The sequence below is a fragment of the Chiloscyllium plagiosum genome, unplaced genomic scaffold (assembly GCF_037043375.1).
Source record: "Chiloscyllium plagiosum isolate Xiang-an unplaced genomic scaffold, Cpla_swu_hap1 HiC_scaffold_3, whole genome shotgun sequence".
NCBI lineage: Eukaryota > Metazoa > Chordata > Chondrichthyes > Orectolobiformes > Hemiscylliidae > Chiloscyllium > Chiloscyllium plagiosum.
Window position 1 is genome coordinate 85,829,108 of NW_028270141.1, and position 23,177 is coordinate 85,852,284.

Genomic DNA, 23,177 nt, shown 5'->3' on the forward strand with positions numbered 1-23,177 from the left:
TTGCCCACATCTCCTATCTCATTTTAATTACTTTGAGTTTTTCTCGGTGCCCTGTTTTCCTATGACAGATGCTAAACTAACTGCCTGTACTTTCCTGCTTTCTGTCTCTCATTGTCTTTGACTGAAAAAGTTATGTTCACTATTTTCCAATTTCATGGAATCTTCCCAAATATATGGAGTTTATGAACTGCATCACTTATCTCACGTGAAGTTCTTTTAAAACACTGGGATGTCTATCAAAATCCAGGGTCCTGTCAGTCGACAGCACTAACAATTTATTCAGCATCACTTCTCTAGTCATTGTTAATTTTTGAGTTCTTCCTTACTTTCTTTTCCTGAGTTATTGCTATTTCTGCACTGTTACTTGTATCTTCTAGAAAGAAGACCGATCCAAAATACCTCTTCAATTCATCTGCCATCTCCCTATTCTGTTATTAATTCTCCAAACTCAATTTCTATAGGCCCAGCACTCCCTTTATAAACTTCTTAAAAAAAATTAATTATGCCAATGTATATGTAAACTGTAGCAAATATATTTTCTACAGTAAATCATGATTCATTGCTGAATGTAAAATTATATTTTCTCTTTGCAACAGACAGTTTTTAACATCCTCATTGATTGTATCTAGTATACAGCGCTAGTCACCTTCCAGGCTATAATAAAACACTTCTTGAAACGGAACTTTTGGTCATCTCTATTTATAATGTGACCAAACAAAATAACACTCTTGCAGTGACTATTGATTCTTAATCAGCCTTCATTGTTAATCTGCATTTGCTTAGCAAGTGAGAAACAATTTGCAAAGGAAGTTCTCACTTTTATTTCAGGTAAAGCAGCATGATATTCTTTATATCGATCCAGCACTAATTTAGGGTTCCATGAAAACAAAGTGGCACAGTAGCACAGTGGTTAGCACTGCTGCCTCACAGCACCAGGGATCTGGGTTTGATTCCAGTCTTGGGTGACTGTCTCTGTGGAGTTTGTACATTCTCCACCTGACTACGTGGGCTTCCTCTAGGTGTTCTGGTTTCCTCTCACAATCCAAAGATGTACGGGTTAGTTGGATTGGTTATCTAAATTGCCTCTTGTGTCTCGGTGTATGTAGGCTAGGTGAGTGAGCCACGGGAAATGCAGGGTTATAGGGATTTAGGTGGGATGGTCTTCAGAGTGTCGGTGTAGACTCAATGGGCCGAATGGCCTGCTTCCACACTGTAGGGATTCTATGATGAAGGGAACTAAAAGCAAATTATTAATATCAACAAGTATATTGTTCCTTATTTGATTTTCAACTTACATTAGCAACTCTACGTCTGGCTCAATAGAACCCCATTTAGTCACCGGTACTTACTGACTAGCTAATGGAATCGTGACAAAAGAATTTACTTCCTTAGCTCCAGAACAAAATAGATCTCCTCTCATCATTCCTCTTGTTATTTACAGTTTTTTTTAAAATTGCAAACAAGTTGTAGAAAAGTAAAGGTCACACAAAGCATGCTCAAAAAACCAAGCATTGCATTTTGATGATTGATGTCAACATCGATATTATTTCCTTTTCAACATTCTCCATTTTAATCAAAATATCTAATTTATATTCAGGTTTATGGAGATATAACCTTTTTTTCAGGTATCTATGTTACCTTCAACTTATTGTAAATAAATAAATATTTCTACGCTGCTTCCCAGGATGTGACTGAAGCGACTCCGATCTAAGCAGTTGGAACTAAACAGTTATGATAGTAGAAAATATTGCATTCCATAATGAAGAAAATTCTTACTATTTTTTGCTTTTCTGGTCTTCTACTTGATTGCTGAGACATAATTCACTGAAATATTTCACATTGTATTCATTCCCCAGTTGTCGATTTAAAGTATCTTTTGTGGTTCTCTCCTCCTGTGATCTGTTAGAAAAGGCTGCTCCTTCAGATCTGTTTTCTTATTTAGAGGCACCAATGCACTGAAGAAAACGAGCCAGGCTGGTACCAGAAGCAATGCCAATGAAAATCTTTGAAAGCCAACTAAATATCACCCCCTATAGGTTAAAAGGACCTATTGTCTGTACATTGTTTTGAAAGGGATGGTGTCAATAAGAATGAAAGCATGTCAATGAAGAAATCATAAATGAAGAAAATTTCAAAATCAGATAGTCATTGACTAAATGTCTTGAATATCTATGTGTAAAAGATATTTCCCATGTGGGATCTGATAAATTTCAAGATGGCCAACCTCACCATGCTATCAATAGTATTTTACTAAATGTAATTGGTGTGAGAACCTTCACAATTCATTCGTCATTTTGGAAAAATGCTAAGAGTTGAACCAGTAATTATTAGCAGCTGCACAAAGAGACCATTAGTCTACAAACAATTTACAATACTTGATGACACTTCTAACTTCATGCATGGCAGATGCATAATCATGTGAATAAATATGAGGATATCCACTTTGGTAGCAAGAATAGGAAGACAGATTATTATCTGAACGGTGCTAGACTGGAAAAGAGAGAGGTGCAATGACACTTGGGTCTCCTTGTACACCAGATGCTGAAATTAAGCATTTAGGCGCAGCAGGTGGTGAAAAATGCAGAGTGTATATTTATTCTCACAGCAAGAGGATTTGAGTACAGGAGCAGGGATATCTTGCTACAATTATAAAGGGCTTGGGTGAGAGCACTCCTGGAGAATTGTGTCCAGTTTTGGCCTCCTTATTTTAAAAAGGATGTTCTGGCTATGGAGGGAGTACAACATATATTTGCACCCCATCCTGGGATGGCAGGACTGATGTATGAAGAGACACTGGATCAGTTAGGACTATATTTACTAGAGTTTAAACGAATGAAGGGTTTCTAATAGAAACATATAAAATCCTAATAGGACTAGATAGTGTAAACTTGGGATTGATGTTCTCAATGACTAGGGAGTCCAGAACTAAGGGTCATAGTTTAAAGATATGGGGTAAGCCATTTAGGACTGAGATGAGGACAAACTGTTTCATCCAGACAGTGGCGAATTTGTGAAACTTGTTGCCACAGCTGAGGCCAAAACATTGAATATTTTCAAGAAGGAGTTGATAATATTTCTTAGGGTGAAAAGGATACGAGCAGGAAGAGGATATTAGTTGGATGATCAGCCATGATGATACAGAATAATCATCATGGGGCTGAATGGTCTACTCCTGCATCTATTTTCTATGTTTCTATGTTTCCTGACAGCCTGTCTCTTGCAAGGATTCAACATCAGAGATAAATACTGTAATCCATTTTGATTACCAACTCCTCTGACTAACGTGCCTCTAATTTTCTTATCACCACGCAGGCCTCCAGGACCTGTCTATGGCAGTGCCTTCTGGAACCAGAATTCAATGCCAGCCACCAATTGCCACATGCAGAACCTTGGAGCAGCTGCGTACATATATAGCCATTTGGCTTAGTGGGAATGGTGCTCCACTTCCTCCAATCTTCTCTCTGTCTTATTGGCTTGCTGTAAGCAGAACTATTTCCTGCTATTTAAACCTACCATTAACAGCTATTTTACATCTCTATCACTTCTTTACCACCTTTAGCTCTCCTTTTCTTTCTTGCTCTGGGCAACTTCACCATCTGTTTCACTTGCCCTTCCTTTGCCTTTGTCAACACCATCAAAAACATCATTTTTCAGCCCCTTCATTTTCAAAGTGTCATTGAACTCAAAATGTGAAATTGGATTCTCTCTCCACAGATGCTTCCAGACATTGAATCATAGAGGCATGCAGCACAGAAATGAACCCTTTGGTCCAACTCATCCATGCTGATCAGATATCCTAAATCAATCGAGTCCCATTTGCCAGTATTTGGCGCATATGCCTCTAAACCTTTCATGTACCCATCCAGATGTCTTTTAAATGTAGTAATTGTACCTGCCTTCACTACTTCCTCTGGTACTTCATTTCATATATGCACCACCCTCTGCATGAAAACATTGCCTCTGAAGTCCCTTTCAAATCATTCCCCTCTCACCTTATGTCCTTTAGGTTTGGACTCCCTTACCCTGGGGAAAAGACCTTGGCTATTCACCCTATCCATGCCCCTCATGATTTTATAAAACATGCTGAGTTCCTGCAGCTCTTTCTGTTGTTATTTTAGATTTCTGGCATCTTCAAAGGTTTGGTCTTATACTATTTGAAAAATGACTATTTGTTATATCAGGTTCCTTTCCAAAAGAGAACTCTTGATTGAAAACTGAACACCTTAATTTCATAGTGCATGAAGCTGTGTTTCAAACGCTGCAAAGAATGTTTATCTGTGAGTGGTTGAACTATTTGCTAAGAACTTGTATTTACATAAAATATATGAAAATACTTTATAACTAGTGGATTACATTTTGAAAAGTGGCAAAAGGGAAGGGGTTGGGGGTGCTAATTTGAAGGGCCTTGCCTAGAGTAATGAAATGGAAGCATCCTAAAAACTCTGGTTCACACCTACAACACTTTAGGTCCAGTTTTGAGAAAGGTGGTGAGGACATTTACCTGTTTTAATGAGAAGGTTAATTTTAATTTTATGCTCAAAATGGATGGTGTCCAAACAAAACATTCTTGCCATTTGCCCAAAAATGTAATTGTGAGGGCCAAGAATTCTTGAGTGCATATGCAAATAAAGGTCCGAAAGAAACTGCTGGAGGGTGCTTAGAAAATGGCTCCTGTCCTGTCCATGTGGATTACCGTCATGAGATCTGATGATCAGCTTACTCTACAATTCTCCTGCTCCAGGCTACCCAACCCATATTATCAACTGGTAATTGACACTTAACTTCATGTCGGCATGCAAATGAACTTTTCACCTGAAAATATCTTAGGCCTCATAGCTGTAATGATGAACAAGTTTGGAAGCATTCTGCATGGAACTGCCTGCTGTGTGCCTAGAATTAACTGTACTGCATTGAAACACTAAGACAGATGATTACAGTTTCAGAAAGCAGTTCATGTCTAAAACACAGGTGAATAGTTCTAAGCCAAGGATGCATTATAAATAGTTTGTGTCGACTGACGATTGTCCAGAACCTATGGAGAAGCTAATTCATATCATCTTCTTGTGAAATCCCTACAATCAATGTAACTCTCAAGTACTTATGGGATATTCCACACATAACCCATCCCATCTGTACACAACAGGCCAAATAGATAACTATTAACTGATTGGTCGCTTTTGATGAAGGATATAGAATTGGGGTTATTGAACTATTGCAGCAAATTGTTATCACTCTGATCTCCCTATAAATTGGAAAGTTTAATCTTCCTTGGGACTCCTATTGGAAAATTACATTTGGGCAGCAAATCTTGCAATGAACAGCAAGTATAGACATGTTAACATTTATTATAAGTTGCTCTGGTGTACCAAACCATTTCATCTCATTTGGTCACACCAAAGTACTTTCCTTTCACTCTTGTATTAATAGGAAATCCCTATTGAAACAATACAGACCATTTTAAGGTTTACCTATCTCCAGACATTCGGCACTATAAATGTTATTTTATTTCATTTCACTTTAATGATTACTAAATACAGAATAAATACCATAAGCATTTGTTTCTTCTGAGATTTCTTACTTGAAATGCAGCAGGACTGCAAAAATATCAAAGATAACCTTGAAGGTCCATTATTCAGTGCAATAATGTATTAAATATTGAGACCAGTACAGGGAGCTCTTACAGAAAACAGAGGCTGTCCAGTGAGACCATTTCTTTTTATGGTTAATGGATAGATCTTGAGGAAATTGACTGCCTGAGAGACTTTTACTAAATGTATTTGTTTCATCATCTTTTTGTCTTCATTCCAAGAAAATACCAAGAGGAAAATGAACTACATTCTAAATGCAGGCTTTCAGATGTTCTCTGAAAGCTCCAGGAATGCTATTTGCTGGAGTTAGCTACAGTGATAGATTGGAGGACAGGGGGTTGGGGATTGGGGGCTTGGGATGCAGATAAGTTGGAAGATAATTTCTCACTGAATGCCTTTTTATGTTCCGAAGGCTTGAAAAATATTACCAAGATATATAATTTCAATGTAATGCCATTTTCAGTCACATGTGTTACAGGTGGCTACAGAGCCGGACACTCTATATGGAAATCATCCACTCTGCCTATTCTTTTTCTTATCTTCCTTCTTCTTTGTCTCTCTTCTGTGGTTTTCTTCCCCTCTTCTGTCTTCTCACACACCCGCCCCAGCCTCTGAGGATGGGTCAGCAATCAGCAGCCGAGAGTAGAGTTGCCAGCGACCAGCTGTGCAGTGCAAAGAGGATGCAGTAGTTAGACCACCCCTGTTGGTGTGGAGTGCCTTAGGAGAGAGCCTGTGATGTTTCTCTCTTTAAATCAGCTTCTTGTTTGTCTAAACTATGGTTATACTGCGTCTGGATGTGGGCACCTCTGTTACATCTATAAAATGTATAACCGTGATGTAATTTCTATATTGTGTACAGCATTAATGTAACTTCCGTTACGACTATACTGTGTATAGCCGTGATGTAACTTCTGGAACTTCTATTCTGTGTATAGCCGTGATGTAACTTCTGTTAGTCTTCTACTGCGCATAGCAGTGATGTAATATCTGTAACTTCTATACTGCGCATACCTGTGATGTAACTTCTGTACTGTGAATAGCAGTGATGTAACTTCTGTAACTTCTATATTGTGTATAGCCGTGATGTAACTTCTTTAACTTCTGCACTGTATATAGTTGTGATGTAACTTGTATAACTTCTCTACTGCACAAAACTGTGATGTAACTTCTGTAACTTCTATACTGCACATAGCCGTGATGTAACTTATGTAACTTCTATTCTGCGTATAGTGGTGAAGTAACTTTTGTAACTTCTATACTGCACATAGCTGTGATGTAACTTCTGTAACTGCTGGACTGTGTATAGCTGTGATGTAACTTCTGTAACGTGTGTACTGCAAATAGCCGTGATCTAACTTCTGAAACTGCTCTCCTGTGTATAGCTGTGATGTAACTTCTGTAATGTCCGTACTTTGTATAGCTGTGATGTAACTTCTGGAACTTCTATACTGTGTACAGCTGTGATGTAACTTCTGTAACTGCTGGACTGTGTATAGCTGTGATGTAACTTCTGTAACGTCTATACTGCAGATAGCCGTGATGTAACTTATGTAACTTATCCATACTGCGCATTGCCGTGACGTAACTACTGTAACTTCTATGCTGTGCATACCAGTGATGTAACTTTTGTAACTTCTATATTGTGTATAGCCGTGATGTAACTTCTGTAACTTCTATACTGCGCATACCAGTGATGTAACTTCTGTAACTTCTATACTGTGCATAGCCGTGATGTAATTTCTGCAAATTCTATACTACGTATACCCATGATATAACTTCTGTAACTTCGGTACTGCATATAGCAGTGATGTAACTTCTGTAAATTCGATACTCTGTATAGCCATAATGTAACTTTTTTAAATTCTATACTGCGTATAGTCGTGATGTAACTCCTGTAACTTGTATACTGCGTATAGCCGTTTTGTAACTTCTGTAACTTCTGTGCTGTGCATAGCCATGATGTAAATTCTGGAACTTCTATACTGTGTATAGCTGTGATGTAACTTCTATAACTTCTATACTGTGTATAGCTGTGATGTAACGTCTGTAACTTTTACACTGTGTAAAGCCATGATGTAACTTCTTTAACTTCTGTACTATGTATAGCCGTGATGTAACTTCCGTAACTGCTATTCTGTGTATAGCTGTGATGTAACTTCTGTAACGTCTATACTGCGCATAGCTGTGATGTAATTTATGTAACTTCTATGCTGTGTATAGCTGTGATGTAACTTCTGTCACTTCTATATGGCGCATAGCCGTGATGTAACTACTGTAACTTCTATACTGTGCATACCAGTGATGTAACTTTTGTAACTTCTATACTGTGTATAGCCGTGATGTAACTTCTGTAACTTCTATGCTGTGAATAGCGTTATATAACTTCTATAACTTCTATACTCTATATAGCCGTGATGTAACTTCTGTAACTTCTTTACTGCGCATACCAGTGATGTAACTTCTGTAACTTCTATATTGTGTACAGCCATGATGTAACTTCTGTCACTCCTATACTGTGCATAGCCCTGATGTAACTTATGCAATTTCTATAGTACATATACCCATGACATAACCTCTGTACCTTCTGTACTGCGTATAGCCATGATGTAACTTGTATAAATTCGATACTCTGTATATCTATGGTGTAACTTTTGTAACTTCTATACTGCATATAGCCGTGATGTAACTCCTGTAACTTGTAAACTGCGTATAGCCGTTATGTAGCTTCTGTAACTTCTAGAGTGCGCATAGCAGTGATGTAACTTCTGTAACTTCTATACTGTGTATAGCTGTTATGTAACATCTGTAACTTCTATATTGTGTATAGCCATGATGTAACTTCTGTAACTTCTTTACTGCGTATAACCATGATGTAATTTCTGCAAATTCTATACTGTGTATAGCCGTGATGTAACCTCTGTACAGCGTATAGCCATGATGTAACTTCTGGAACTTCTATACTGTGTAGAGCCGTGATGTAACCTCTGTAAATTCTATACAGTGTACAGCCGTGATGTAACTTGTAGAACTTCTATACTGTGTATAGCCGTGATGTAACATCTGTAACTTCTTTACTGTGTATAGCCGTGATGTAACTTCTGTAACTTCTATACTGTGTATAGCCGTGATGTGACTTCCGTAACTTCTCTACTGCGCATAGCCGTGATGTAACTTCTGTAACTTCTATACTGCGCATAGCCGTGATGTAACTTCTGGAACGTCTATACTGTGTATAGCCGTGATGTGACTTCCGTAACTTCTCTACTGCGCATAGCCATGATGTAACTTCTGGAACATCTATACTGTGTAGAGCCGTGATGTAACTTCTGTAAATTCTATACTGTGTACAGCCGTGATGAAACTTCTGGAACTTCAATACTGTGTATAGCTGTGATGTAACTTCTGGAACATCTATACTGTGTAGAGCCGTGATGTAACTTCTGTAAATTCTATACTGTGTATAGCTATAATGTAACTTCTGTAACTTCTGTACTGCGTATAGCCGTTATGTAACTCCTGTAACTTCTATACTGCACATAGCAGTGATGTAAATTCTGTAAGTTCTGTACAGCACATAACCATAATGTAACTTTTGCAACTTCTATACTGTGTATAGCCGTGATGTAACTCCTATACTGCGCATAGCAGTCATGTAACTTCTTTAAGTTCTTTACTGCGCACAACCATGATGTAACTTGTATAACTTCTCTACTGCACAAAACTGTGATGTAACTTCTGCTTAAACGTTGATTCTCCTGCTGCCTGGCTAGCTGTGTTTTTCCAGCACTACATTTTTCAACTCTGTGTACAGCCATGATTTAACTTCTGTAACTTCTATACTGCGCATAGCCGAGATATAACTTCTGTAACGTCCATACTGTGTATAGCTGTGATGTAACTTCTATAACTTCTCTACTGTGCAAAACTGTGATGTAACTCCTGTAACTTCTATACTGTGTTTGGCCGTGATGTAACTCCTGTAACCTCTGTACTGCGCATAGCCATGATTTAACTTCTGTAACTTCTATAATATGTATAGCCATGATGTAAATTCTGTAAATTCTATACTGCGCATAGCCATGATGTAACCTCTGTAACTTCTCTACTGCGTATAGCCATGATGTAACTTGTGTACTCCACATAGCAATAATGTAATTTCTGTAACCTCTACACTGTGTACAGCCATGATGTAACTTCTGTAACTTCGATATTGTGTATTGCCATAATTTAACTTCTGTAACTTCTATACTGCACATAGCCGTGATGTAATTTCTGTGACTTCTATATTGTGTATAGCCATGATGTAACTTCTGTAACTTCCATACTGCGTATAGCCGTGATGTAACTTGTGTAACTTCTGTACTGTGCATAGCTGTGATGCAACTTCTGTGACTTCTATACTGCGCATAGCCGTGATGTAACTTCTGTAAATTCAATACTGTGCATAGCCGTGATGTACTTTCTGTGACTTCTATACTGTGTATAGCTGTGATGTAACTTCTGTAAATTCTATACTGCGCAGAGCCATGATGTAACCTCTGTAACTTCTCTACTGCGCATAGCCATGATGTAATTTGTGTACTGCACACAGCAATGATGTAACTTCTGTAAACTCTATACTGTGTATAGCCATGATGTAACTTCTGTAACTTCTATACTGCGCACAGCCGTGATCTAACTACTGTAACTTTTATATTGTGTATCGCCATAATTTAATTTCTGTAACTTCTATACTGCACATAGCCGTGATGTAATTACTGTGACTTCTATATAGCCATGATTTAACTTCTTTAACTTCCATAATGCGTATAGCCGTGAGGTAACTTGTGTAACTTCTGTACTGTGCATAGCTGTGATGCAACTTCTGTAACTTCTATACTGCGCATAGCCGCGATGTAACTTCTGTAACTTCTATATTGTGCATAGCCATGATTTAACTTCTGTAACTCCTATACTGTGTACAGCCGTGACGTGACATGTGTAACTTCTATATTGTGCATAGCTGTGATGTAACTTCTGTGCCTTTGTATTGCACGTAACAGTGATTTAACTTATGTAACTGCTATACTGCGCATAGCCGTGATGTAACTTCTGTAAGTACTGTACTGCACTTTGAATGCTGTGAATTCTGTAACTTCTATACTGCACAAAGCTGTGCTGTAACTTCTGTAACTTCTATATTGTGCATAGCTGTGATGTAACTTCTGTAACTTTTATACTGTGCATAGCTGTGATGTAACTTCTGTAACTTCTATATTGTGCATAGCTGTGATGTAACTTCTGTAACTTCTATACTGTGCATAGCCATGATGTAACTTCTGTAACTTATGTATTGCGTATAGCCATGATGTAACTCCTGTAACCTCTGTACTGCGCAGAGCCCTGATTTAACTTCTGTAACTTCTATAATATGTATAGCCATGATGTAAATTCTGTAAATTCTATACTGCGCATAGCCATGATGTAACCTCTGTAACTTCTCTACTGCGTATAGCCATGATGTAAATTGTGTACAGCAAATAGCAATGATGTAACTTCTGTAACTTCTATCCTGCGCATAGCCGTGATCTAACTTCTGTAACTTCTATATTGTGTAAAGCCATAATTTAACTTCTGTAACTTCCATATTGCGTATAGCCGTGATGTAACTTCTGTAACTTCTATAATATGTATAGCTATGATGTAACATCTGTATATCCTATACTCCGCACAGCCATGATGTAACCTCAGTAACTTCTCTACTGCATATAGCCATGATGTAATTTGTGTACTGCACATAGCAATGATGTAACTTCTGCAAACTCTACACTGTGTATAGCTGTGATGTATCTTCTGTAACTTCTATACAACGCATAGCCGTGATCTAACTTCTGTAACTTCCATACTGTGCATAGACGTGATGTAACTTCTGTAAATTCAATACTGTGCATAGCCATAATGTAATTTCTGTAACTTCTGTATTGCGTATAGCCGTGATGTAACTCCTGTAACCTCTGTACTGCACATAGCCATGATTTAACTTCTGTAACTTCTATAATATGTATAGCTATGATGTAAATTTTGTAAATTCTATACTGCGCTTAGCCATGATGTAACCTCTGTAACTTCTCTACTGCGTACAGCCATGATGTGACTTGTGTACTCCACATAGCAATGATGTAACTTCTGTAACCTCTATACTGTGTACAGCTGTGATGTAACTTATGTAACTTCTATAATATGTATAGCCATGATGTAACTTCTGTAACTACTATATTGTGTATAGCTGTGATGTAACTTCTGTAACTTCTCCACTGTGTAAAGCCGTGATATAACTTCTTTAACATCTGTACTGTGCATAGCTGTGATGTAACTTCTGTAACTTCCATATTGTGCATAACCGTGATGTAACTTCTGTACTTCTGTATTGCGTATACCCGTGATGTAACTTGTGTAACCTCTGTACTGCGCATAGCAGTGATTTAGCTTCTGTAACATCTATAATATGTATAGCCATTATGTAAATTCTGTAAATTCTATACTGCACATAGCTATGATGTAACCTCTGTAACTTCTCTATTGTGTATAGCCATGGTGTAACTTGTGTACTCCACATAGCAATGATGTAACTTCTGTAACCTCTATACTGTGTACAGCTGTGATGTAACTTATGTAACGTCTATAATATGTGTAGCCATGATGTAACTTCTGTAACTACTATATTGTGTATAGCTGTGATGTAACTTCTGTAACTTCTCCACTGTGTAAAGCCGTGATGTAACTTGTGTACTCCACATAGCAATGATGTAACTTCTGAAACCTCCATACTGTGTACAGCTGTGATGTAACTTCTGTATATCCTATACTGTGCATTGCCATGATGTAACCTCAGTAACTTCTCTACTGCATATAGCCATGATGTAATTTGTGTACTGCACATAGCCATGATGTAACGTATGTAACTATTATATTGTGTATAGCCCTGACGTAATTTGTGTAACTTCTGTACTGCGCCAAGCTGTGACGTAACTTCTGTAACTTCCATATTGTGCATAGCCGTGATGTAACATCTGTACTTCTGTATTGCGTATAGCTGTGACATAACTTGTATAACTTCTGTACTGCGTATAGCAGTGATTTAACTTCTGTAACTTCTATAAAATATATAGTCATGATGTAACTTCTGTTAGTCCTGTACTGCGCATAGCCATGATGTAACTTCTATAACTTCTGTACTGCGTAGAGCCGTTATGTAACTCCTTTAACTTCTATATTGCGCAGAGCAGTGATGTAACTTCTGTAAGTTCTGTACTGTGTTTGTCCATGATGTAACTTCTGTAACTCCTGTACTGCATATAACCATGATTTCACTTCTGTAACTTCGATACTGCTTATAGCTGTGATGTAACTTCTGTAACTTCTACACTGTGTATACCTGTGGATGCAACTTCGATACTGCGCAAAGCCGTGATGTAACTCCTGTCAATGCTATATTGTGTATAGCTGTGATGTAACTTCTGTAATGTGTGCACTGCAAATAGCCGTTATGTAACTTCTGTAACTGCTTTACTGTGTATAGATGTGATGTAACCTCTGTAACTTCTGTACTGTGTATAACTGTGATGTAAATTGTGTAACTGCTATACTGTGTATAGCCGTGTTGTAACTTCTGTAAGTTCTATATTTTGTATAGCCGTGATGTAACTTCTGGAATTTCGATACAGTGTATAGCCGTGATGTAACTTCTGGAACTTCTATACTTTGCATAGCCGTGATGTAACTTCTGTACCTTTGTATTGCGCTTGGCAGTGATTTTACTTATGTAACTGCCATACTGCGCATGGCCGTGATGTAACTTCTGTAAGTACCGTACAGCATTTTGGAATGCTGTGAATTCTGTAACTTCTATACTGCACATAGCTGTGCTGTAACTTCTGTAACTTCTATATTGTGCATAGCTGTGATGTAACTTCTGTAACCTCTATACTGTGTATAGCTGTGATGTAACTTATGTAACTTCTATAATATGTACAGCCATGATGTAACTGCTGTAATTATTATATAGTGTATAGCCATGATTTAACTTCTGTAACTTCTGTACTGCATATAGCCATGACGTAACTTGTGTAACTTCTGTACTGCGCATAGCTGTGATGTAACTTCTGTAACTTCCATATTGTGCATAACCGTGATGTAACATCTGTACTTCTGTATTGCGTATAGCCGTGATGTAACTTGTGTAACTTCTGTACTGCGCACAGAGTGATTTAACTTCTGTAACTTCTATAATATGTATAGCCATGATGTTAATTCTATACTGCGCATAACCATGATGTAACCTCTGTAACTTCTCTACTGTGTATAGCCATAGTGTAACTTGTGTACTCCACATAGCAATGATGTAACTTCTGTAATCTCTATACTGTGTACTGCTGTGATGTAACTTATGTAACTTTTATAATATGTATAGCCATGATGTAACTTCTGTAACTACTATATTGTGTATAGCTGTGATGTAACTTCTGTAACGTCTACACTGTGTAAAGCTGTGATGTAACTTCTTTAAAATCTGTACTGCGCATAGCTGTGATGTAAGTTCTGTAACTTCCATATTGTGCATAGCCGTGACGTAACTGCTGTACTTCTGTATTGAGTATACCCGTGATTTAACTTGTGTAACCTCTATACTGCGCATAGCAGTGATTTAACTTCTGTAACTTCTATAATATGTATAGCCATGATGTAAATTCTGTAAATTCTATACTGCACATAGCCATGATGTAACCTCTGTAACTTCTCTACTGTGTATAGCTATGATGTAACTTGTGTACTCCACATAGCAATGAAGTAACTTCTGACACCTCTATACTGTGTACAGCTGTGATGTAACTTCTGTATATCCTATACTGTGCATAGCCATGATGTAACCTCTGTAATTCTCTACTGCATATAGCCATGATGTAATTTGTGTACTGCTCATAGCAATGATGTAACTTCTGTAAACTCTATACTGTGCATTGCTGTGATTTAATGTCTGTACCTGCCATACTGCGCAAAGCAGTGATCTAACTTCTGTAACTTTTATATTGTGTATCGCCATGATTTAACTTCTGTAACTTCCATACTGCGTATAGCCGTGATGTAACTTGTGTAACTTCTATACTGCGCATAGCCGTGATGTAACTTCTGTAACGTCTATACTGCGCATAGCCGTGATGTAACTTCTGTAACGTCTATACTGTGCATAGCTGTGATGTAACTTCTGTGACTTCTATACTGTGTATAGCTGTGATGTAACTTCTATAACTTCTGTACTGCGCACAGCCGTAATTTAACTTCTGTACCTTGTATAATATTTATAGCTGTGATGTAACTTCTGTAAATTCTATACTGCGCAGAGCCATGATGTAACCTCTGTAACTTCTCTACTGTGCATAGCCATGATGTAATTTGTGTACTGCACACAGCAATGATGTAACGTCTGTAAACTCTATACTGTGTATAGCTGTGATGTAACTTCTGTAACTTCTATACTGCGCATAGCCGTGATCTAACTTCTGTAACTTTTATATTGTGTATCGCCATATTTTAACTTCTGTAACTTCTATACTGCACATAGCCGTGATGTAATTTCTGTAACTTCTATATTGTGTGTAGCCATGATTTAACTTCTGTAACTTCCATACTGCATATAGCCATGAGGTAACTTGTGTAACTTCTGTACTGCGCATAGCTGTGATGCAACTTCTGTAACTTCTATACTGCGCATAGCCGTGATGTAACATCTGTAACTTCTATACTGTGCATAGACGTGATGTAATTTATCTAACTTCAATATTGTGCATAGCCATGATTTAACTTCTGTCACTCTTATACTGTGTATAGCCGTGATGTGACATGTGTAACGTCTATACTGTGCATTGACGTGATGTAACTTCTGTAACTTCTATTCTGTGTATAGCTGTGATGTAACTTCTGTAACTTCTGTACTGCATGTAGCTGTGATGTAACTTCTGTAACTTCTATACTGCGCATAGCCGTGATGTAACATCTGTGCCTTTGTATTGCGCATAGCAGTGATTTAATTTATGTAAATGATATACTGCGCATAGCCGTGATGTAACTTCTGTAAGTACTGTACTGCGCTTTGGTATGCTGTGAATTCTGCAACTTCTATACTGCACATAGCTCTGATGTAACGTCTGTAACTTCTGTAACTTCTATATTGTGCATAGCTGTGATGTAACTTCTGTAACTTCTATACTGTGTACAGCTGTGATTAACTTCTGTAACTTTTATATTGTGCATAGCCATGATGTAACTTCAGTAACTTCTGTATTGCGTATAGCCATGATGTAACTTCTGTAACCTCTGTACTGTGCATAGCCCTGATTTAACTTCTGTAACTTCTATAATATGTATAGCTATGATGTAAATTCTGTAAATTCTATACTGCGCATATCCATAATGTAACCTCTGTAATTTCTCTACTGCGTATAGCCATGATGGAACTTGTGTAATCCACATAGTAATGATGTAACTTCTGTAACCTCTATACTGTGTATAGCTGTGATGTAACTTTTGTAACTTCTATAATATGTACAGCCATGATGTAACTTCTGTAACTACTATATTGTGTATAGCCATGATTTAACTACTGGAACTTCTGTACTGCACATAGCCATGACGTAACTTGTGTAACTTCTGTACTGCGCATAGCTGTGATGTAACTTCCGTAACTTCCATATTGTGCATAACCGTGATGTAACTTCTGTACTTCTGTATTGCGTATAGCCGTGATGTAACTTGTGTAACTTCTGTACTGCGCATAGCAGTGATTTAACTTCTGTAACTTCTATAATATGTATAGCCATGATGTAAATTCTGTACTGGGCTTGGCCATGATGTAACCTCTGTAACTTCTCTACTGCGCATAGCCATGATGTGACTTGTGTACTGCACATAGCAATTATGTAACTTCTGTAACCTCTATACTGTGTACAGCTGTGATGTAACTTATGTAACTTCTATAATATGTATAGCCATGATGTAACTTCTGTAGCTACTATATTGTGAATAGCTGTGATGTAACGTCTGTAATGTCTACACTGTGTAAAGCCGTGATGTAACTTCTTTAACATCTGTACAGCGCATAGCTGTGATGTAACTTCTGTAACTTTCATATTGTGCATAGCCGTGACGTAACTTCTGTATTGCGTATACCCGTGATGTAACTTGTGTAACCTCTGTACTGCGCATAGCAGTGATATAACTTCTGTAACTTCTATAATATGTATAGCCATGATGTAAATTCGGTAAATTCTATACTGCACATAGCCATGACGTAACCTCTGTAACTTCTATACTGCATATAGCTATGATGTAACTTGTGTACTCCACATAGCAATGATGTAACTTCTGACACCTCTATACTGTGTACAGTTGTGATGTAACTTCTGTATATCCTATACAGTGCATAGCCTTGATGTACCCTCTGTAACTTCTCTACTGCATATAGCCATGATGTAATTTGTGTACTGCACATAGCAATGATGTAACGTCTGTAAACTCTATACTGTGTATAGCTGTGATGTAACTTCTGTGACGTCTATACTGCGCATTGCCGTGATCTAACTTCTGTAACTCTTATATTGTGTATCGCCATAATTTAATTTCTGTAACTTCTACACTGCACATAGCCGTGATGTAATTTCTGTAACTTCTATATTGAATATAGCCATGATTTAACTTCTTTAACTTCCATAAAGCGTATAGCCGTGAGGTAACTTGTGTAACTTCTGTACCGGGCATAGCTGTGATGCAACTTCTGTAACTTCTATATTGCGCATAGCCGCGATGTAACTTCTGTAACATCTATACTGTGCATAGACGTGATGTACCTTATCTAAATTCTATATTGTGCATAGCCATGATTTAACTTCTGTAACTGCTTTACTGTGTATAACCGTGATGTGACATGTGTAACTTCTATATTATGCGTAGCCGTGATGTAACTTCTGTAAGTACTGTACTGGGCTTTGGTATGCTGTGAATTCTGCAACTTCTATACTGCACATAGCTGTGCTGTAACTTCTGTAACTTCCATATTGTGCATAGCTGTGATGTAACTTCTGTAACCTCTATACTGTGTATAGCTGTGATGTAACTTCTGTAACTTCTATATTGTGCATAGCTGTGATGTAACTTCTGTAACTTTTATACTGTGCATAGCTGTGATGTAACTTCTGTAACTTCTATATTGTGCATAACCGTGATGCAACTTCAGTAACTTCTGTATTGCGTATAGCCATGATGTAACTCCTGTAACCTCTGTACTGCGCAGAGCCATGATTTACCTTCTGTAACTTCTATAATATGTATAGCCATGATGTAAATTCTGTAAATTCTATACTGCGCATAGCCATGACGTAACCTCTGTAATTTCTCTACTGCGTATAGCCATGATGTAAATTGTGTACAGAAAATAGCAATGATGTAACTTCTGTAACCTCTATACTGTGTATAGCTGTAATGTAACTTCTGTAACTTCTATCCTGCGCATAGCCGTGATATAACTTCTGTAACATCTATATTGTGTATATCCATAATTTAACTTCTGTAACTTCCATACTGCGTATAGCTATGATGTAACTTCTGTATATCCTCTACTGTGCATAGCCATGATGTAACCTCTGTAACTTCTCTACTGCATATAGCCATGATGTAATTTGTGTACTGCACATAGCAATGATGTAACTTCTGCAAACTCTATACTGTGTATAGCTGTGATGTATCTTCTGTAACTTCTATACTGTGCATAGCCATAATGTAATTTCTGTAACTTCTGTATTGCGTATAGCCGTGATGTAACTCCTGTAACCTCTGTACTGCGCAGAGCCATGATTTAACTTCTGTAACTTCTATAATATGTATAGCTATGATGTAACTTCTGTATATCCTATACTGCGCATAGCCATGATGTAACCTCTGTAACTTCTCTACTGTGTATAGCCATGATGTGACCTGTGTACTCCACATAGCAATGATGTAACTTCTGACACCTCTACACTATGTACAGCTGTGATGTAACTTATGTAACTTCTATAATATGTATAGCCATGATGTAATTTCTGAAACTACTGTATTGTGTATAGCTGTGATGTAACTTCTGTAACTTCTCCACTGTGTAAAGCCGTGATGTAACTTCTTTAACATCTGTACTGTGCATAGCTGTGATGTAACTTCTGTAACTTCCATATTGTGCATAACCGTGATGTTACTTCTGTACTTCTGTATTGCGTATACCCGTGATGTAACTTGCGTAACCTCTGTACTGGCATAGCAGTGATTTAGCTTCTGTAACTTCTATAATATGTATAGCCAGGATGTAAATTCTGTAAATTCTATACTGCGCAAGCTATGATGTAACCTCTGTAACTTCTCTACTGCATATAGCCATGATGTAACTTGTGCACTCCACATTGCAATGATGTAACATCTGACACCTCTATACTGTGTACAGCTGTGATGTAACTTCTGTAACTTCTATAATATGTATAGCCATGATGTAACTTCTGAAACTATTATATTGTGTATAGCCATGATTTAACTTCTGTAACTTCTGTACTGCACATAGCTGTGATGTAACTTCTGTAACTACTATATTGTGTATAGCTGTGATGTAACTTCTGTAACTACTATATTGTGTATAGCTGTGATGTAACTTCTGTAACTACTGTATTGTGTATAGCTGTGAAGTAACTTCTGTAACTTCTACACTGTGTAAAGCCGTGATTTAACTTCTTTAACATCTGTACTGTGCATAGCTGTGATGTAACTTCTGTAACTTCCATATTGTGCATATCCGTGATGTAACTTCTGTACTTCTGTATTCTATGTACCCATGATTTAACTTGTGTAACTTCTGTACTGCGCATTGCAGTGATTTAACTTCTGTAACTTCTATAATATGTATAGCCATGATGTAAATTCTGTAAATTCTATACTGCGCATAGCCATGATGTAACTTCTGTAACTTCTCTACTGCGTCTAGCCATGATGTAACTAGTGTACTCCACATAGCAATAATGTAACTTCTGACACCTCTATATTGTGTACAGCCATGATGTAACTTCTGAAACTATTATATTGTGTATAGCCATGATTTAACTTCTGTAACTTCTGTACTGCATATAGCCGTGATGTAACTTGTGTAACTTCTGTACTGCGCATAGCCGTGATGTAACTTGTGTAACTTCTGTACTGCGCATCGCAGTGATTTAACTTCTGCAACTTCTAGAATATGTATAGCCATGATGTAAATTCTGTAAATTCTATACTGCGCATAGCCATGATGTAACTTCTGTAACTACTATATTGTGTATAGCCATGATTTAACTTCTGTAACTTCTGTACTGCATATAGCCGTGATGTAACTTGTGTAATTTCTGTACTGCGCATCGCAGTGATTTAACTTCTGCAACTTCTAGAATATGTATAGCCATGATGTAAATTCTGTAAATTCTATACTGCACATAGCCATGATGTAACTTCTGTAACTTCTCTACTGCGTATAGCCATGATGTAACTTGTGTACTCCACATAGCAATGATGTAACTTCTGTAACCTCTATACTGTATATAGCTGTGATGTAACTTCTGTACACTTCTATAAAATGTATAGCCATGATGTAACTTCTGTGACTACTATATTGTGTATAGCCATGATTTAACTTCTGTACTTCTGTTTTGCGTATACCTGTGATGTAACTTGTGTAACTTCTCTACTGCGCATAGCAGTGATTTAACTTCTGTAACTGCTATTCTGCGCATCGCCGTGATGTAACTTCTGTAAGTTCTGTACTGCGCTTAGGCATGATGTAAATTCTGTAACTTCTATACTGCACATAGCTGTAATGTAACTTCTGTAACTTCTATATTGTGCATAGCTGTGATGTAATTTCTGTAACTTCTATACTGTGTACAAGCCGTGATGTAACTTCTGTATTGCGTTTCACCGTGATGTAACTTCTGTAACCTCTGTACTGCGCATAGTCGTGATTTAACTTCTGTAACTTCTCTCAAGTGTATAGCCATGATGTAACTTCTGTAAATTCTATACTGAGTATGGCCATGATTTAACTTCTGTAACATCTGTACTGTGTATAGCCGTGATGTAACATCTGTAACTTCTGTACTGATCCTAGCCGTGATGTAACTTCTTTAACTTCAATATTGTGCATAGCTATGATGTAACATCTGTAACTTCTATACTGCTCCTAGCCGTGATGTAACTTCTTTAACTTCAATATTGTGCATAGCTGTGATGTAACTTCGGTATTGCGCAGAGCCGTGATGTAACTTCTGTAACTTCTATACTACGCATAGCCATGATGTAACTTATGTAACTTCTGTACTGCGCATAGCCATGATGTAACTTCTATTATGTGTATAGCTGTGATGTAACTTCTGTAACTTCTGTACTGCGCTTAGCTGTAATGTATCTTCTGTAACTTTTATATTGCGGTCAGCCGTGATTTAACTTCTGTAACTTCTACATTCTGCACAGCCGTGATGTATCTTCTTTAACTTCTATACTGCGCATAGACGTGATGTAACTTCTGTAACTTCTATACTGTGAATATCCGTGATGTAACTTCTGTAAATTCAATACTGTGCATAGCCATGATGTTACTTCTGCATCATCTATACTGTGTATAGCCGTGATGTAACTTCTGTAACTTCTACGCTACGTATAGCCTTGATTTAACCTCTGTAACTTCTATATTGTGCACAGCCATGATGTAGCTTCTGCAACTTCTATACTGCGCATAGCCGCGATGTAACTTCTGTAACTTCTATATTGTGTATAGCCCTGATGTAACTTATGTAACTTCTATACTGCACATAACCGTGATGTAACTTCTGTAACTTCTATACTGTGTATAGCCATGATGTAACTTCTGTAACTTCTATACTGTGTATAGCCCTGATGTAACTTCTGTACGACACATAGCCGTGATTTAACTTCTGTAACTTCTATACTGTGAATATCCGTGATGTAATTTTTGTAAATTCAATACTGTGCATAGCCATGATGTTACTTCTGTAAGATCTATACTGTGTATAGCCATGACGTAACATCTGTAACTTCTAAACTGTGCATAGCCGTGATGTAACTTCTGTACCTTCTATATTGTGCATAGCCGTGATTAGATTAGATTAGATTAGATTACTTACAGTGTAGAAACAGGCCCTTTGGCCCAACAAGTCCACACCAACCCCCCCCAAAGCGCAACCCACCCATACCTCTACATTTACCCCTTACCTAACACTACGGGCAATTTAGCATGGCCAATTCACCTGACCTGCACATCTTTGGACTGTGGGAGGAAACCAGAGCACCCGGAGGAAACCCACGCAGACATGGGGAGAACGTGCAAACTCCACACAGTCAGTCGCCTGAGTCGGGAATTGAACCCGGGTCTCTAGCGCTGTGATGCAGCAGTGCTAACCACTGTGCCACCGTGCCGCCCAACTTCTGTAACTTCTGAACTTCTGGACTGTGTATAGCCGTGACGTAACTTCTGTATTGTGTATAGCCATGATGTAACTTCTGTACCTTCTGTACTGTGTATAGCCATGATGTAACTTCTGTAACTTCTATAATGCGCATAGCCGTGACGTAACCTCTGTAACTTCTATACTGTGTATAGCCGTGACGTCACTTCTGTAACTTCTCTACTGCACATAGCAGTGATGTAACTTCTGTAACTTCTATACTGTGTATAGCCGTGACGTAACTTTTGTAACTTCTCTACTGCACATAGCAGTGATGTAACTTCTGTAAGCTCTACACTGTGTATTGCTGTGATGTAACTTCTGTAACGTCTATATTGTGTATAGCCATGATGTAGCTTCTGTAACTTCTATACTGCGCATCGCCGTGATGTAACTTCTGGAAGTACTATACTGTGTATAGCTGTGATGTAACTTCTGGAAGTACTATACTGTGTATAGCTGTGATGTAACTTCTGGAAGTACTATACTGTGTATAGCTGTGATGTAACTTCTGGAAGTACTATACTGTGTATAGCTGTGATGTAACTTCTGGAAGTACTATACTGTGTATAGCTGTGATGTAACTTCTGGAAGTACTATACTGTGTATAGCTGTGATGTAACTTCTGGAAGTACTATACTGTGTATAGCTGTGATGTATCTTCTGTAACTTCTGTACTGCGCATAGCTGAGATGTAACTTCTGTACTACACATAGCCATGATGTAACTTCTGTAACTCCTATACTGTGCATAGCCATGATGTAACTTCTGTACTACACATAGCCGTGATTTAACTTCTGTAACTGCTATATTGTGCACAGTCGTGATGTAACTTCTGTACCTTCTGTACTGTGTATAGCCCTGATGTAAGTTCTGTAGCTTCTATATTGTGCAGAGCTGTGATGTAACTTCTGTACCTTCTGTACTGTGTATAGTCCTCAAGATTTTTCAATCAACATGCTCATGCCAATCAAAGTCACAAAGAGGAATCTTAACAAAGGGATTTTAAAATTAAATGAATGAACCTTACTGTAGCAATAAACACATAAAA

At 37.8% G+C, this 23,177-nt stretch overlaps 1 protein-coding gene across 9 annotated transcripts in view; it reads right to left on the reverse strand.

Moving 5' to 3' along the window:
• The window catches only part of LOC122545963 (trafficking protein particle complex subunit 3-like), an 89,762-nt gene that overhangs the window by 57,733 nt on the left and 8,852 nt on the right, over positions 1–23,177 (reverse strand). For 6 of the 9 annotated variants that reach the window (XM_087981231.1, XM_043684880.2, XM_087981211.1 and 3 more), the window contains exon 1: positions 1,777–1,909. The exons of 1 other annotated variant lie outside the window; for it this stretch is intronic. Coding sequence is in view for 2 of the 8 variants with exons in the window: in XM_043684885.2 (XP_043540820.1) it covers positions 1,777–1,818 (42 nt within the window). In the remaining 6 variants the exon portion in view is untranslated. Of the gene's footprint in view, positions 1–1,776; positions 1,922–23,177 lie in introns of those variants that run through there. 2 more of the 9 variants (XM_043684885.2, XM_043684862.2) reach the window with 1 other exon arrangement.